The sequence below is a fragment of the Zonotrichia albicollis genome, chromosome 4 (genome assembly GCF_047830755.1).
Source record: "Zonotrichia albicollis isolate bZonAlb1 chromosome 4, bZonAlb1.hap1, whole genome shotgun sequence".
In the NCBI taxonomy this organism is placed as follows: Eukaryota; Metazoa; Chordata; class Aves; order Passeriformes; family Passerellidae; genus Zonotrichia; species Zonotrichia albicollis.
Window position 1 is genome coordinate 41253212 of NC_133822.1, and position 19077 is coordinate 41272288.

Sequence of the window (19077 nt, forward strand, 5' to 3'; positions counted from 1 at the left end):
ACTAGTATTTGTGTTATTTTATCATGCTTAATACTGATTCAAAGCTCGCAGATTGTGGAGACTATTTATTTTTCCCTGGATATGTCTTAGTTCCTTCCTGTGAGAGGTGTACATAATCTTCATCAAAATATTTGATCTTACAGCTACTGCAGATGCCAATATTTCTACAGTGGATTCCAATATATTACATGAAAGGGAAATAGAGACATGAAAACCCTGCAAATTAGTGCAGATACTATAGCCGTAGACAAACTTTTTTTTCCCCACAGATATTTGCTGGGTTTGCATATATGCAAAATTTAATACTTATCAAGCCTTATACTCTTTAAAAATCTTTTATTTTTAGGAGTTGTGGTATGCAAACAATTATGCATAGTGAACAATTTTTTATTTAAGAATTGTTCATTCAGAGGAAAAATTACACCGTATATGTTAGTATTACATTTTGGGTTGATAGATAACACCTTCTATAACTGAATCATCTGAGAAAAATGACATGGAAAGGAGAAGCAAGACCAAAACCAATTCTGCCAAAAATAGGCAGCAGAAAACAAAGACCAACAAAAACCATCTAATTCTAGCATACTCGCTTATTTGAGATTGATTGCATATTTATTTTATTTTACTTTATTTAATTTTTTTGATAAAGCAGAATACCTTTAGTAATATTGGAAGCTAATACTGAAAGGTAAAATTCATCTAAGCTTTCTCAAAGAGAAGACCCCGTGACTCTAACTTCTTCCAGCAGCAGCTGAAGTCTTTCTGAATAAAGAAAATGAGAGAAAAATGAACGCCTTGTGTTACTGACCATCCCCAGAGGAATTTCATATCCTCATGCCTAAACCAACTTTATAAAGACCTCTTTTCATGAAGCTAAAATTCAGCTTGTTGCCCAGTACATACATTAAAAAAAAATCTCATGTATTTCTTGTACTTTATTAGAAGTAGCTACAATTTTGAAATTAAATATTTAAGACTGCATATCACGGCATCGCATAAGGAATACAGTTTATTAGACTTATGCATTGATCATTACCACTGTGCTTTTGATGAAATTAATGTGAGCTGTAGATAAATAAAGATGTAAGTAAAGAATGTTGAATAGAACCTTGTGTCAGGCATCTTATATGATAATAGTGAATGCATCATTTACAAGGAAAAGGGAATGCATAAATGCTACTTCTCAAGCCTAGCATGAATTTTCCAACATTTTACTGAATTCTGGAACTTTAAATAGGTGATAATTCAACTTTATAGAACTTTAAATAGATGATAATTCAGTTTAACAATTCTATTTTCCAAGGAGAACAGGTGAATACACCACATCACAATTTCTCACTACTTCAAAAATGGTTTTGATTGAATAACAAAGGAATTCAGAGTACTGGTGTTATTGTCCTTGGGACAACATATTATTTTTTATTTTGCTCCCAAGACCTTTGCAAAAGTATGGTCCAGATGTGCCACACCAAGTAAAATTATGTTCTGACAAAACAACTAACAGGTGAAAAGTGTTTTGATTATGCTTATCCAGAAATGACTCATCCATGAGTCTTTTCTAACAGGTTGGTGGTTTTGTTTGTTTGTTTGATTCTGTTTAGTGCTTTTTTATGATGGAAGAGAGATACAATATTACATTGTTATACATTCAAAAAAATTATTTATTGTGATAGAGACAAGTAATATAATAATTTAGCCTTTCTCTAGTTTCTCAAAAGTTCATATCTAATTGCAATGAAAATAGGTGAAGTTAGATGAAAGGGTAAAAATATAATTCAGATGTTTATTTTTACACCAATAAAATTCCATAGGTCTTTTCTAAATTATATGAATAAGAATATGGCCAGACCAGTATGAAGGATTCTCAGCTCCAGAGACTCTTCATGAAGAAAACCAGATTAAACGACTGAGTCACCATAAATAAATGTTAATTATTCATCAGAAATATTGTGGGGTTTATATATAAGTACTGTATTTGTGACATGGTACTCAACACCAGAGTACCTACCATCTGTTCATTTTCTTCTCTTTCAGAAAAGAAAACAAAATGCAGACCTTTGTAAATGTTTTTCTGGGATTTTTTATCTTTGAGTCTGTTGTAGCTGCCCCTATCAGTGATACCATAATTTATGATTCTGAGTTCTATGACATACCACTTGGAGAGCTGCCTCATCCATTTGCCTATGATGAAAACAAGAAGTCTGACCAAGTAGAGGTAATTAGAACTTAATTTATTCTGTCTTTCCAAAGTGCATAAATGCAGTAGTTACTGATCAGTTTTTCTTTGCCATGAAAATACTTATCTGACAAATATATTTATGTGGTTTCTATTGCCTTTGCAGTTCATTCACTTTTTCCCTAACCTACAAACACAGCCAAAATATATTCTAATTGTTCTGGGGTTTTTTGTGGCAATCTTTAAGAGTAGGTGAAAGGTACCATGCTTTCCTCAGGTCTCCATGCAATTCCACAAATTCTGTTAGAGATCATCATTGTATTTTAACTGTCTGGGTGATGCATGGAGGCAGTTGAGACAGGATTTCCAGCATTTCCCATTAAATGAGGTTGTAAAATGTTGTTTCCTTAGGTTTATGTTCACTACAATTGTGTCAGGCTATAAATGCTAATGTTTTCTCCTGCTGCTAGGAAAGTGGCAGAAGGAAGAAAAAAGAAAGAGAAAGAATTTGAATTTAAACACAGGAAAGTAAAATAAATTACTGAAAAAAACCTGTTGAAATTCTGATGCAGTATGAGAGGGTAAGATATGTTGCCTGTAGAAGCAAGGGACTCCACTTCTTGACTTAAAAGTTTCCTTCCTCTTCTACAATCCTCTATTTCTTTACAATTACTAAAAGGCTACGTTAATTTTTTTTCCTCACTCTGCTGATTAGACATTGGCACAACTTTCCTGAAGGTAGTATAACCACTCTGTGGTTCAGGATTGTGTGTGATAGAAGTGGAGAAAAAAATATAATATTTAAATAACATGGGATTTTTATTTTTATACGTAATGTTTTAATGTTTATTCACATAACAATGCATAATTCATGAAAATACAATCCTTTGAAAGATTCATGATTACAGCAGGAGGGACAGGAGCTCTTCTTTCATTAATGTGAATTAGAAATTGGAAAATAGCTTTGAAATCAAAGGACAGAGACAATTTAAGAATAACTATATTCCAAAACAGGAGAACTGAAGAGATAAAGTTAGCACTAAGATCAGAACCTTATAACTTTTAGGAAATAAATTTTCAATCTAAGAGAAATTGAGAACAACATTGCTGCAAGGAATTCACTTGCCTTTGGCCTGTTTCCCTTGTGTCACTCTTGTGCTCTACTTGATTCTGTTTGAGCTCATTTTCCTGATAAAGTCACTGTGCTGTCTTTCACATTGATTAATAAACCACAGTTTCTGACTCTCTTTGCTCTTAGAAATGAAACCTTTATCATTCCTATAGAAATTACTTCCTTCCCAGAAATGGGAGAAGTTATTTTGAATGTGCCTCATCACTGAGTTTTTCTCATTCAAACAACAGATTTCTTAGTAATGCATTTAATGGTAGGTGGGATTCTCCGGTGCTGTGCTCTCTCTGCGAGGTCCTATAGCACCAAAACATAGGGCGGCCCTTTCCAAGTTTTTGAGTGAAGGATAAAGCAAGGCTTTGATGTTCTTTTCCAGCCAAAAGGAAATTCAGGATGACTGATGTTGCACCCAACATGAAAAGATATGAGATCCCAACATAGATTGCTTTTTTTTAAAAGGCATGGAATAGGCAGAGTCAGGGTAAACTGGTAAGCTTCTTTTCCAGAGCAGGATTATCTTCCATTACTGAGCTCTTCAGACAGCCTTTTTAAAATTCATCAGGTAAAGTTCATCCAACACAGCAGTTGAACAGAGTTTTGTTTTGCATATGGATGGACCTCACTGTGAGAGCCTTTTTTTCATAGATGTTTAGCCAAAATCTTTTTTTTTTTGCTTACATTCCTAACACCATGTACCACCCAAGAGAATCCTAAGCATTCATAGTTCCCCATATCCCCGGAGATATGAGTGGTCAGTGCTGTAGAAATCAAGCAAATTTTATACACATGTCAGTGTCCTATTTGATAGGCCATGTCAGTCTTGCAAGTTATATTTTAATCACTGATATTACTGATGTCACCCAAGTTTTAAGCAGAATATGTTTGATTTCTTGATTGTGGTTATGACTTTACTGCTTAAAATCTTGTTATCATAATGATGTGAACAACACAAGTGGATCTATGTGTAAAATATTTATTCAGGGTCACAGGTTAGTTTTTATTATGCATAGTTTGCATGATGAGCAATACCACAGAGACCCAGACAACCAGCAGGCCTTCAACAGATCTAGCCTGTGTGCAGTAACTCTTTAAGACTTGAATTTCCATTTAGAGTTCTGAATCATATATTCAGGCTATTGAAGCAGTGGAGAAAAAACTCAAATAGCATTTTCTGTTGTTGCTATCTTCAATTTAAGATTTGAAAATTCAGTTATGTGCAGATAGAAGCCATTCTGTTTAATCCATTTTTAGACTCATTGGCAAAAACACAAACTTTAGTAAGGTTGTGTATCCAACTGATTAGCAGAAGATCCAGGAAACTGACAAGTTCTAGTACCTCAGATGCATTCAGATGCTACTCCTGATAATTTCAATGTGAATTGAAGTAAAAATTAACCTGTGCACCTCAAGGAGTTAAACTAAACCACCTGTGTCGACATGTCCTTTTCCAGACCATTAGGTACTGTAATCACACAGTCAATGTGTAATCACCAAAGTGTGGAAAGACCTGAAGAAAATTAGAAAGAGATTTTTTCCACTCATTCTATCTTAAAAATTAGGCTTAGAATCCCAACACCATGCTCCAAGACAAGTATGAATCATTCTCTTTGGATATCTGTTGAGGTGGGTTTATCTTAGCTGGCTACCAAGGTGACCATCAAAATGCTTTCTCACTCTCCCTTCTCAGAGAGACGGGGAAAGAAAGTAAGGTTAAAAACTTGGGAGTTGACAGATATACAGTTTAATGAAGAAAAACATAGTTTGCATGCAGAAGCAAAGGGAAACAAAAGATTTATCCTGTACTTCCGGTCAGCAGTTGATGGCCAAACACTTCCAGGAAGTGGGACTTGAGTACGTGTAGCAGATGCTCCTGATGACAAACACCTGAATAATAAACCCACCCCCCCTCCCACCCTCACTTCTTGCTTTCTCTCAGCTCTTATTGCTGACCAGATACCATATTGAATATTGCTTTGCTCAGCTTGGATCAGCTGTCCTGTTTCCATCCACTCCTGAGACCTTGACCACCCCTGCCCTATTGGTGAGAGAGGAATGTTGGAGACAGCCTTGGTGCTGTGCCAGCCCTGATCAGCAGTCACTGAGCACTGGTGCATTATCAACACCTTTTCAGCTGAAAACACAAAGCACAGCACTGAGGAATGCCATGGGGAAAGTTCATTCCATGCCATAGACCTATCTTCCTCAAATAACTTTTGATGAACCCTGGACATGTGTTTCAGGCTTAGTATGAGAATTTATAATCTTAATACAGTTAAGTAAGGTGACTGAGTCCAAAAGTAAGGTGACTGAGTCCAAGTTCATGACTTTGCTAATTCTCATACTCTGGAAGTATGGTTTCTTGTGTAGAGTGTATGTGTGTATATACACACACACTTCATTGGATTGAAAACATTTTTCTGAAAAGATTTCTAGATAATGGGCCTTGATGTTCTTCACTTGAAGTCTATTTTTGTCATAGATTCTGGAATAATCTTAAGGCTGGGAAAAGTTAGTAATGTATATATGGAATACTTTTTTAAATGCAAATATTTGCATGGGGAAAGTAGTTGTAGCTGTGAATTACTTGCGAGTATTGTATTGAATCCTCAATCAAAGCTATGGATTGTCATGTGTTACGTGACATTACAGATTATAAAATCTATGGTTTCCAAGATCCCAGGTTAGTGAGACACAGAAGACCTAGCTAATGCTTTGCATCCAAATGGAAATTAATACTGGAAACCCTTAAAGTAATATATCACTCAGAAATAAAATGTGCATAGAGACATTAAGATAGCAGTATCAACTTTTTCACAAATAATGGCTAAAAAAAGGCTGAGTAAAAGAAAAGCCTATTATCAAGGAAAGAATTCCAAGGTCCTCAAGGAGAAAGCTACAGCAAAGAAATGTCACTGTAAGTGTACAAGCTTTGTGTTGGATTTATCTTCTGAAACAGACAGTAACAGTATAAACATGAGCTGATGTATCTCCCCTTTTCTTTACAGTTAATTAGTATTTGGAATTAATATTTATATAATGTTAGAGTCCAGAGGCCACAGTCAAAACTATCTCTCCTAACTGCTCTGAAAGCATATACAAAGAGAGATTTCCTCCTTTAAAATGAAAAGCATCAACCAGACTCTCAAAGGTATTATTGTGTGAGCTTCTTACTTTTTCCCTCTTTGAAACTAAAACTTTGTTTGGAAAATGTGTGAGAGAAACAAATTGTGGAGAGAGATTCTTATGTACATCAGCTACTAATGCCTAATAAAATGCATTATTATTATTTTATTACAGCATCTGTTAAATATAATCAGTCAATTTTTCTTTAGGTAGGAAAAACTAAGAAAAATAAGAAGCAAAAATAAAGGAGCATCAGAAAAATATTTTCATTGCTAAGATAGGCTATCAGTGAGGCTGAAAAGCAAAGGAGCACTTAATTAAGAATGGTTTGCCTAGCACTGAAGGAGCAGAAAAGTAAGACAGTTAAATACAGGTTGGTCTGGGTCTGTTTACACAAAAGAGGTGAGCTGTAAAATATGATCCACAAAATATTCAGAAAGAAATGCAGTGAAAGCCTAATATTTGATTCATTCTGATTAGCATTACTTGATAGCTGGTTGAATTTGAATCAACTAATAATAGGGCATTTTGGTGCCTGCACATAGCTCAGAACTTGAGTTCCACAAACATATTTGCTTATGTCTGTGTGCATACACACAAACCATCTCTCCTGTTGGCATAACACACGTGAAGAAGAGCCATGCTTGAGCAAGAACTCACTCTTGCCATTCTGCAGGGTTGACAGAGGCTTACACTGCTGTTCTGTCTTTGTGGTTGGTATCTGATTAAATAGGAGACTTCAAAGTGGATATGCAACAACTTTTCAGAATACCACGTAAATTTAAAGAAAACCCCCTATTAATTGGTACAAGTAATGTACAAGTCAGATGACCATATAGCTGATCAGAAAATTGAACTTATTTGAAGCTTTATCCCCAAATAGGAATTTTTCTAGTTTTTCAGAAAGGTTTCAACTACAGATCTTGTTATTCACTTGTCTGCAGTGACAGACAAGTTTCTTTTTTAGAACAATAGGAGAAAAGAAGTCTTTAAATGCAAATTTCAAGAACAAGTTTAGGTCACTTTTGGATGGGAAAGCAAACCTCCCTGCCTGTGGCAAGGGGGTTGGAAATAGAGGATTTTGATGGTCCATCCAACCCAAACCATTCTGTGATTCTATGAATAACTTCTACCATAATTAGACATTTTCTTGTAAGCCTTTGGTAGTTTCAAAACAGCTATGGGAGAAACCAGTTCCTTTTGATGGGTCAGTGTGTGGAACAACTGTCCGTTCAAGGTTAAAATGCCTATTTTTAAGTTTTGCATTTTCATTTGTGTATTAAATCTATATTTTGTAGTAAAAGAAACACTGAAACACAACACACTTCAGAATTCTTCTGTGGATTTAAACTTATCACATGTAATACATCAGCTTTGATCCTAAAATATGTAGACATAAAATAGACACATAAAAAAGACACATAAACTCCTGAGCCTCTCCTAGCCTTTTGTTTGTCTCACCTTTTTACTCAGTGGTGAGATATAGACATCTAAAGACCCCACCCTGAAAGGAATTTCTGTAGCCAATGTCTGGAGCTGCTTTTCAGAAGTTTTGTCTCATTCACACTGACTGTGAAGTGATGCTAATATAACTAAATGCCCAGCCTATGGGTGGCAAGTAGCAGGTTGGATTTTACCAATTGCATTTTATCACTTACTGATATGTTCTGATTTCTGCATTCTTGACTTTTGTAACTTCCTGGTCTGAATGGGCCTCTGAATTGGCCAGGCTCACTAAGATCCTTCATTGGAAATTGGAGTCACATTGGATAAATACAAGATAGTGAAAAAAAGTAGGTACTCCATACAATCTTAGGAAAGGTATCACTGGCATTTGCCATGCTCTGGGACTAATCTGCACTGATATTCTCTAAATCTTTTTATTGATGCCAAAGACAGAATAGGGTAACTATTAACCACATAGATGGCTAATGATAAGTGATGTGATGCCCCTTCAGTTTTTTCTTATGCCGTGCATAAAAACTGCCTTGGAAGGCAGATTATTATTTGAAGACTTGTAGATATTGACAAGGAGAAACACACTTTATTGTATTTCTCTACAATGTTCTTCCTGCTTTGTGATTTTTCACAAAGAATAATTCTTAAAGTACCAGATGAAATACAAGTCCACTCCCTGCCTAACTACAGGCTCCCACCTCCCTCCAAAAATGGAAATAACATGGAAAATAATGACATTAAGTGATATACAATCATTTATGTTTCAATTTTTTTTTTAATAAAGTCCAGTTGCCAAAAATAAACAAACATCTGGAAAAAGGGATTATTCTGTACAGCATATAGTCCAAGAAGCATCTTTGTCTTGTTAAAATCTCGCATGATTTATCAAACTTGTAAAAGATACAAAGCTGCATGGATCATATGACCAATAATGGGAAACAGACTTTTACCTTTAGGTCACTGGTTCAAGTCCAAGTTATGTACAGCAAGAAAATACTGCTCATGCTCTGGGTCTGGTATGTAAAACACATATATCAATGAACTCCTACTCTGTTGCAAGTATAAAAATTGCAACATCATTAAGTTAACATCAATAATTTTTATTTTCTTATGACACTCACAACTGCAGAACACTGAACAGATAAAGCTAACTATTTGGGGCAGTTTCCCTAAACCCCAGACATAGTGCATTTGCAGGGAAACTGCTGGGAGACTTTCAACAGTTTATCTTTAAATCTAGGTGACATCCTACAGTAAGAAAGAGATAATAGTGTAGACATGGAAGTACTAGAGGTTAACACCTCCACTTTGCTGCCCAACAGCTGCAGTGATTAATCAACTAAGAACCCTCAGAAAGCATAAAGTAAATAACAAATCCCAAGATAGTAAGTTCCATAAAGCATGTCCCAAATATGCAGAGAGGTGGCAGTCAGTGTAGATGACCCAAACCCCATAACAAGTGAAAGGAAAATTATCTTTGGTCTCAAGCCTATTTAAAAAGTCTATCTTGAAAATACTCTTCTACAGAATATTACTTTCAGTAGAAGAAAAGTTGTATATAAAGACATTTACAGATCTTAAATCTCTGGATTTAATTCTGAAGTTCAGAAGAGGGATTGTTATCTGATTTCCACAAATCTGCTGAAGAAGTAGACAGCATGTGCAAGAACTTTAGTGCAGCACTAACCTGGGTCAATAAAAGTCTGGAATGTATCTCTCCCTCTAGGCTTCCTCCATTCGGAGAACATCTGTCCCATTTCCTTTGTTCCCAAAATCTTCTTTTGATTTGTCCCCAAGTCCATTCCTGGTTAAGCTGTCTACTGTCAGTGCTGCAGATGCTAACATTGTGTATTTGTCTGCACAGAAGGACAAGGTACATCCTTACTTACATCAACTCAAGTTACTCAGTTCAGCTGAAGGTCATCTTGATCATTTCATTACCTTGCATTTCGTGAAATTTGCAACTGTTTGGGGCATTTTTATCCATAAACTCTAATTAGTAATAGCATCTGTGGCTTAGTAGAATACAAAAAAGAATATATAGAAAACCTAAAATATTCTTAGTCAAAATCTGAGCCTGTGTGGTTCAGAGTGCTTACTGGTTTTTTATTGCTTTCATGTTCCCTGTCTTCAGTGAAACTAATTGATATAAAATATTTGAACCTATTGCCATTATATAACCTAAACGAAATTATCTATTATGTCCAAAAATATAGATTTTAGGTAGTTATTTAGATGTTGTAAGGCAATCCAGGATCATAATGCTTAATACTGCCTGTAATTATATATATATCTATGCTGCAAGATAGTCTATTATGAGATGTAAAGGGTTTTTTTTTTCTGAAATTTTCACAGCTCATAGAATCATAGAATTGTTTGTGTTGGAAGGGACCAAGATCTTCAACTTCCAACCCCCCCCCCCCCCCCCAGCCATGGACACGGACACTTTGAACTAGCCCAGGTTGCTCAAAGCCCCATCCAACCTTGCCTTGAGCAAGGGACTCCATAACTTCTCTGGGCAACTATTTCCAATTCCTCACCACCCTCACAGTAAAGAATTTAATAATATATAAAAGTTTCAGCTTCAAGCCATTCCCCCTTGTCCTATCACTACATGTCCTTCTAAAAGGTCTCTCTCCAGCTTTCTTGTAGGTCCCCTTTAGGCACTGAAAAGCTACTTTTCTCTGGGCTCGACAACCTCAACTCTCTCAGTCTGTCTTCATCTTCTTGGCTCTCCTCTGGACTTGCTCCACACAAGCCCATGTCCTCCTTGTGCTGGAGACTCCAGTGCTGGATCCAGTATGGCAGGCGGGGTCCCACAAGTACAGAGCAGAAGGGCAGAATCACAGCCCTTGAGCTGCTGGTTACACATTAAATATATATACACATAGAAGGAGATTCAAGTAGGGATCAAATACAGCAAAGATTTGCCTGTGCTTGGAATCCAGATGTTAGGTGTTTTAGTTCCTTTAACTTCTATAGTCTACATACAAAACCAAATTTTAAAAATTCTAACTATTTGGCCAGTCAATTAGTTTTTACCTGTGTTTTACAATTATAATTTATGAACACTACTGTGATGGATTTCAACAACTGGTTCTTCATGAAGACAGCAAAGAAAGCAATAGCTGTGGGATGACATCAAAAAGAGATGCTTGGTCAGGTTAAAGACTTGGGATTCAGTAGTTTTGTGGTGGTGTTGTGCTAGAAAGCTGCAGTGGATGAAAACTGAAGCAGAATTTTGGGCTTTGGTGCCTTTGCACTTGGAATAATGATACTGTAACAAAATTTCTGTATTTGGCTGTGTCTTAGAAAAAGATAAGGAGTGCTAAATGCAGCACAGGGGTGCAGCACCTGCAGGGTTAAATGCATTACCTATTGCAGCCTGAATTACTGCTAATAAAGTCCAGGGCAAGGAAGCAAAAAGAGTCTTTGCATGGTATCCACAGATGCTTTATTCAGCCACCTGGTAAGATGTTCAGGTCCCAGGCATACACAGGGAGACAGACCCCTGGGTCTCGCTATCCCAGGGGCGGGGGGTGAACCTGGTCTCGGGGCAGTACAAAGATGAGGGCAAATCAGGGAATAGGGAGGGAATGGCTCAGGGACATAGAAACAGGGGTAGGAGCCAATGGGGTCTTAACAACTTTTTTTGGGGAAGATTCTTCTGAACCCCTAAACTAGGGGATGCCCCCCAGGGTCTCCACAATTACCTACATTTTTAACAGCATCTCTGATGTGCAAAACCCTATAATATACTAATTAATTATTTTAGATTTAAAGAATAGAGCGCACTTTCAAAAGGGGCTCTGGCTCAGCTGAACTATATTATTACACATGGGGAAATGAAGATACACTGAGAAAGTAACTTGCAAAGATAACACAGCTGTCTGGATGATTAAAGAAAACAACTCTGCCTCTGATAATATAGACCCCCTCTGCAACAAGCCTGACAAGTCTGCAATACTCTTTTTATGAGAGGTGATGTGAAACAAGAAAATTGCTATATCTTAATTTTTATCCTGAATTGTCATATAAGAAAATCAACAGAATGCATTTTTAGAAGTAGAGTTAACCTGACAGAATTAAATGCTTTGATTAGTTATGTTGATTGAAGGACAAAATTATAAGTTTTCTAGTTCTATGCAAGGATCTTCCAAATTTTATGTGTTTTAAAATCAAGGTTTTATCCAATATATCAATTTTTTCATACTACATAATACAGCTACTAATGAATGAAGTTAACCAGAGTCTTTAACATATTAGAAAGTTATGTGAAGTTGAAGTTCAGAATTATTTAGTAATATTTTAAAGTCATGTTAGTGTTCTAAGCAGAGCCTGCACACCTATATTGGATTTGGATTTATGATGGTACAATTTACAATTTTATGCTAAATGACTCGCACCTTTTTGATATTTCACAGCAAATTTTCATTTTTTACATAGAGTTTATCAATTTTTATCACAAATCTATCTTTAAATAAATATTGAAAAATAATTTTACTAGTATATATTCTTAGTAATGAAGTATATGCATGTATGCATACAGTAAAAAACCCAAAACACAGACAAAAAAGTGAACAAATATGTTGGATTTTCATGAATTGTTTATAAATTATCAGAATTCATTATAGCTCCAGATAAAATGCAGCTCCAGCACTAAATCTCAGAAAATATGTGACCTCTAGTGGAAGAATATGAATAACTGCAAGACAAACAGCTTCCAAGAGTAGTAAACAGTAACAACTCCTTTTAATTTTCCTAGACAGATATTGGGACAAAACTACTGTCTGCAATTCAAGAAAGTTATTCTTCTGCACCATTGACAGAAGAAACTGAGGATGAAGCATCTACGCCAAAATTAATTGATGGGTCTTCAGCACAGGGGTCAGGGGTTCTTGGACCCCAGACTCAAGATGGTTAGTAGGAAAGAGAAATGTTTTTGTGTGCAGTGTTGATTTTGAGCAAGCCCATTTTATTTTCTTTTTTACTGAAAATGAAGTACATAGTTTCTGTATGTCTCTTACTGAAGAAAGAATCTATATGGAATCCTCCTCCAAAGTCAGATAGGTGCCTAGTCTCTAAAAGGTCTCCATGCTACTTCACTATGAACTATACACCTGCTAGCTTAAGGGGAACTCAACTTCTGGCTGGTTACTGTAACCAAATAGTCTATTATAGCCTGAGAAACAATTTATTGGAAGAAGTTAATTGCTCTTCTAGGCACAGAGAGAAAAATAAACTCATTTTTAAAAGAATTTAATCACTTTAGTGTTGCAATTATATGATTTCCTAATCAAAGCAGAATGGGAAGTGAACTTTATCATAGACAAAGACTGAGGAGTAGGTGCTTGAGTGAGCATTTCATTGCAGTAATTTATGTATGACTTTTATTTATGTCCTTTCTAACAAAGTGTTTTCTTTTAAATTCCTTGACAGGTCTTCCCACTTGCCTTTTGTGTACATGCCTAGGGACCACAGTCTACTGTGATGATCGTGAGCTTCATGCTGTTCCACCATTGCCTAAGAAAACCACCTATTTCTACTCACGCTATAACAGAATCAAGAAGATCAGCAGAAATGACTTTGCTAACTTAAGTATGGATAGCTGTATTATTGAAATCAGCTTTAATTTAGTGATATATTAAGTGTCATTTTCCAAAAGACAATAATTTATAAGGTTCCCAATGCACACAGAAATCTTAAAACTAAACTTTGAAGTCTTTCACTGAAAGATGTATAAAGAATGATACAGGCAGGGTTTTCTTTAAATTTCAGGAAATACATTCTTATAAATCTGTTGTATCCTCTTTCTCTGCCAGACCATTTGAAGAGGATTGATTTGACTGCAAACTTCATATCAGATATCCACAAAGATGCCTTCCGAAGATTGCCCCAACTTCAGGAGCTGGTGCTCCGTGACAATAGGATAAGGCAACTGCCTGAGTTACCATCTACCTTAACATTCATTGATGTTAGTAAGAACAGGCTTGGTCGCAGAGGGATACCAAATGAGGCATTTAAAGTAAGTTTGGGTGTGATGGAAAAATATTTTCTTTCTCTCTCCAGAGGATGTGGAGAGTGAAGTGCAGCCTATTCTCATAAGAGAGATGCTCCAGTCCTCCAATCATCTTTGTAGCCCTCAAATGGACCCACTCAAGGAGCTTCATGTTTCTTTCTTGTCCTGAGGAGCTCAGAAGTGGACACAGCACCCCAGATGTCCCTTACCAGGGCTCAGCAGAGGGGCATGATCATCTCCCTTGCCCTGCTGGAATGCTCTTCCTAGTGTACCCCAGGTCTCCATTGGCCTTCTTGGCCACAAGGGCACTGGTGGCTCATGGAGAGCTTGTTGTCCACCAGGACCCCCAGGTCCTTCTCTGTAGAGCTGCTTCCCAGCAGATCGCCCTCCAGTCTGTACTGCTGGTTATTATTTACCAGGTGCAGGACACTGCATTTGCCTTTACTGAATTTCAGATGGTTCTTCTCATCCTATCTCTACAGCTTATTCGTGTCCTTCTGGAAAGCTGAACATCCTTCTGAGGTATCAGCCACTGCTCCCAGCTTTGCGTCATCAGTGAACTTGCTGAGGAGGCATCTGTCCCTCCACCCAAGTCATTGATTAACATGTTAAACAATACTGGGCCCAGCACTGAACCCTGTGGGACAGCATTAGTGACACACCTCCCACTGGACTGTGCCATTGATTATTATGTCCTTCTGGGGTCTGCCATTCACTCAGTTCTCAATCCACCTCACTTTCCACTCTTCCAGTCCACACCTCCTGAGTTTACTAAGAGTATAGTAGGAGACAAAGTGTTGAAAGCCTTGCTGAAGTCAGGGTAGAAAATATTCAGTGTTTTCCCCTCATCCATTCTGGTAGTTTCATTTTAGAAAGCAATCAGGTTGGTCAAGCATGATTTACCTTTAGTGAATCCATGCTGGCTACTCCTGATTACCTTCTTATCATCCCTGGGGATCAAGATGGATTCTGGAATGAGGCACTCCATAACCTTTCTAGGGATGGAGGTGAAGCTGACTGAATGGTTGTTCCCTAGATCCACCTTGCTCTTTTTAGGGGTAGATAGGGGTGACACTGGCTTACCTCCAGTCCTCAGGCACTTCTCCTGATCCCTGAGGCCTTTCAAAGACCACTGTGAGCAACCTCTATGGTGTCTGCCAGATTTCTCAGCACTCATTTCTCCAACAAGTCAAGGGAGAAAATTATTTACCTTTTGAAAAGAATGAGAAATGTATTTTTAACTCCAGCAGTTCTTATACAATTATAATTTGCTTCAATACAATACACTTCTGCAAAATTGAGTAGTCTTGTCACAAAAGAAAGGTAACAACATCATCATTAAAATTATATCTTTAATAATTCTGTAGGTTTTTGAAAAACATTTTCCCCTTCATTTTAATCTGAACACCTATCCCTTATCAGCAACATTCTCAGCCTATGCAAATCAGAGTTCATTACTGTCGTTGAATTTCTGTCTTTTCACCATATCATGCTGAAACTAAATGTTCTGCATTCTGGTGGTGTTCATTGCAGTGATAGATTTCAAACTTACTTGGCAGAGATTTTCGAATATATCTCTTATTTCCCCCGTTTTCTTCCATATTCCTCTAGAATCTGGATGATCTGCAGCATCTTTATATCACTGACAATAACTTGGATCACATTCCCTTGCCGCTCCCTGAAAGCCTCCAAGCTCTTCATCTTCAGGTAGGCTACAAAAGAACTGACTCTTTATATCATGCTCAAAGCACAGGCACAACTCAGAAGGGCAAATATTTGTCTTGTAGTGTTTCTTCTTTTTATCAAAAAGTGTTCTTACTTGACTAAACAAGCTATGGGAAACATAAAATTAACTAGTGATTGCAAGTCTTTTAGAGAAGTAAAATTTAGCTCTGCTAAGCCTTAATTTTCAGAATTTTTAATAAAATATTTTTCAAAAATCAAATTCTAGAGTTATTATGACCTAAGAGTTTCTTTCTGAATACTTCCTTTTAACCTTTTCCAGCTCTGCTTCTTTCCCTTTATCTCATCTTGTATCAATTTACAGTTTTGTTTATCAGATGTTTTTACTAATTACATCATACAGAAAAAACCCTTCAGTAAGCAATGTAATGTGCCTCACATCATTTAACCTCGATCTTTCCGTAAGTAAATTTATCAAAACTCTCTGCCTGCTAGCTGACTTCCTTTTCACCTGTTTGTGCCTGTAAATTATATATTCAGTGCTATGTGCTACAGAAAAAACTTAGTGAGCAGGACTTTGTCCACACCAATTTTTCACTAGCAAAGGAATGGAGAAGAGAACAATTTTCAGCCCTCCTTTTAGGTTAATGAGCTTTTTAGTCCCAGTTTCCTGACAATGCTGTATTCCAGCAATTCATGGTTGAAAATGGTTCGCTTCAAGAATGGAAGCTCAGTGAATATAAGGCATGTAAGAGCAATTTAAATCAAAGGAATAAAACCAAATGCATTCAATTTTGCCAGTACATATACAGGTGTGAGTAAAACTAATGTGAGAGGGCCGGGGGGAAAGAAATTGTCACAGGACAAATTACAGAGTTGTACCTTTGCAGGTTAAGGCATATTAAGATGTCAAGATGATAATTATGTTTCTGTGATTTTTGGACTGGCCTATCGTGGATCAAATTTGTCTTAATATGGCTCTTCACTATAATCTGGAAATGAAAATGTTCTATAATTCTACCAGGCTCCTCCTTCAAAGCCTGTCTCTGCTACATGGTTTGAGTTACTTAGTTCTGAAGTTTTGCATTGGCCAAGAAATTTTCCCCTGCTTCGGAGATTTCTCCGTTGATGACTTGCTGCCACAATCTGGGCCCTGAGTTCAAGCAAGTGTCTCTCTACACACTGAAAACACATCCATAAATGGTGTTTCAGAATAAAAAATTACTTTCAGGTAACTATTCTGATAGTTTCTTTGTTATTTGCTTGTTTTCTTTTAGAACAACAACATTCAAGAGATGCATGAAGATACGTTCTGCAAAAGGAGAGATTTTACTTATGTGCGTAGGGCTCTTGAAGACATCAGGCTGGATGGCAATCCCATCAACCTGAGCAAAACACCTTATGCTTACATGTGTCTACCCCGCTTGCCAGTTGGTAACCTCATCTAAGCCAAATCAACCTAGATGAATTTTTACAAACATCATTTATTTGGGAAGTATTTCTGTTAATATTGGAATTTATTTCTGAGATGCTGAGAAGACTATGGAATGCTAAAAGAAAAATCCATTATCTACCCAACTGCAAGTTATTTAGCAATATCAAGAAAAAAACTTTACTACAAAAACAATGCAAATACAAAAATTTTTGCTGAATTGTTCAGATCCAATATATGAATTCTAAATTTAAATAATTTTTACATATTAAAGTCTAACTATTATATGGTAAACAAATAAAAATAAAATTGTGTACACAATTGATTATTTACTGGGTTTTATTTTAATTAAATATTATTGTTTCAGAGATACATCTAATTTTCTACTTCTTTCCTTAAAGGTCTCTTTATTTTGGAAAAGTATTAGCAATATTCCAAAAAACATGTTTTCTTCAGAAAACAGAATCTTTCCTTCAGATTACCCTTCCATAACCTATCTATATCATTGCAGCAATAATCTATCTTTGTAATGCTTTTGAGATTGTTGGTAAATCCTGTTAATTTAGGCTTCTTGGAGTGCCGCAGCTATTTCTGCTGCTGGCTTCCGGAGCTGGGAAGCATACAGGCTTACCTCAGCAGCACAATCCACTAACCAGTACAAATACTCCTTCAGCCACAGACTCAGCCTGGGAGACCCACGAGAATCTCAACCATGTAATTACTTTAAGTTACAGGGAGTTGATTTAAATGTCTATTTTCTAGTAAGTATCTCACCTGAAAGTAAATACATGAAGACATGTTCTGCAGAAAGGCTGAAGCTATCAGGGCTCAATAGGGAGGCAAGTAATGGCATTAAATCAAACTCATAATTGTGAGGATTAAGCCACATGTCTAAAAGACTTTCTCTTGATAGAATGAAACCGAAGTGGCAATGCAGTTTGAAAAATGTTGTATAAGCTTAGTCAATATGGCTCTCCAGTAAGCACTTTTGATAGCTCAGTCATAATTGATCAGAGATAAGGGAGTGTTATTAGCTCAATGGGCTGATACAGAAATCTTTGATTTGAGGAGATCCCCAAAATGACCAGGAGATAAAGAATGACTGTAGAACCTGCTATAATTAACATTATAAGCCAGAAAGCTTTCCAAAAGTCATTGTGGTTAATGAAAGCACTAATCTGCCACTTCTTAGATGGAGTTTGGGATCACAAACTGTACCTGGGATAATATCTGGGGTTGCCTTGATCAAGAAAAGACTGTGAATCCTCCTCTTTTTTTCTTTATCTTTTTTAGATATTTTTTATTATTATTTCTCTTTGGAGCTGGCCTCAGAACTGTCATAAGCAAATATTCATAAGCAAAGACTATAGCTATCTCTAGAAAAAAAGGCCTTAGGCAGATTTAGTTTCATTCATGTTCAGCATCAGCTAATCATTTCATGGACTGCTACTGCCATCGTGTGTTGATGAATAGCGACACTTGAAATCACACCAAAGCTTGATACTAAGGGTAGATGAGACTTGTTTTTACTTGTTTGGTAAACTTGACCCTATGCTCATTTTTTCCCTTTCATCTTGAATGAAAGCAGAAGAAATGGAACTCTTTGATGATAAAAAACAAAGGAAGATTATGTGAAATATTTTTGCTTTTGTTTTTGTTGAGGGGTTGTTTGGTTGGCTTTGGTATTTTGTTTGTGGTTTTTAAATCAACCTAGAATATGGGGAAAAAAAGAAGAGGAAAATATTCTTAGCATATTGCAATATTCATAGCATATTGCAAACAATTATTTCATTTTTTTTAATTACACATTTTTTTATTTAAATTAGTAGACTATAAATGACATCCAAAGAATTTATGTTCCAGGGCGTGATACTATACAGATACTATACTCTCTAATCATTAAGTACAAAAATTCAGAGTGCTTGATGATATCTCTCAACAAATGACAAACACAGTTTCTGGTCTAAATAGTATAAATGCATCACTTACTATGAAACAATAAGCCTGGTCTGACAGTATCAGTGGAAGGACAGGGAGCCTAAAATAATAAATACCCA

The 19077-nt window shown here is 36.4% G+C and overlaps 1 protein-coding gene across 1 annotated transcript; it reads left to right on the plus strand.

Moving 5' to 3' along the window:
* The first annotated feature begins 2047 nt into the window (after window positions 1–2047).
* On the plus strand, window positions 2048–17036 carry EPYC (epiphycan). Its single transcript, XM_026798170.2, has 6 exons — window positions 2048–2215; window positions 12652–12805; window positions 13326–13484; window positions 13709–13911; window positions 15517–15612; window positions 16866–17036. Exons 1-6 carry the CDS (start codon window positions 2048–2050, stop codon window positions 17034–17036), a joined length of 951 nt encoding a protein of 316 aa, XP_026653971.1.
* Window positions 17037–19077: the final 2041 nt, after the last annotated feature.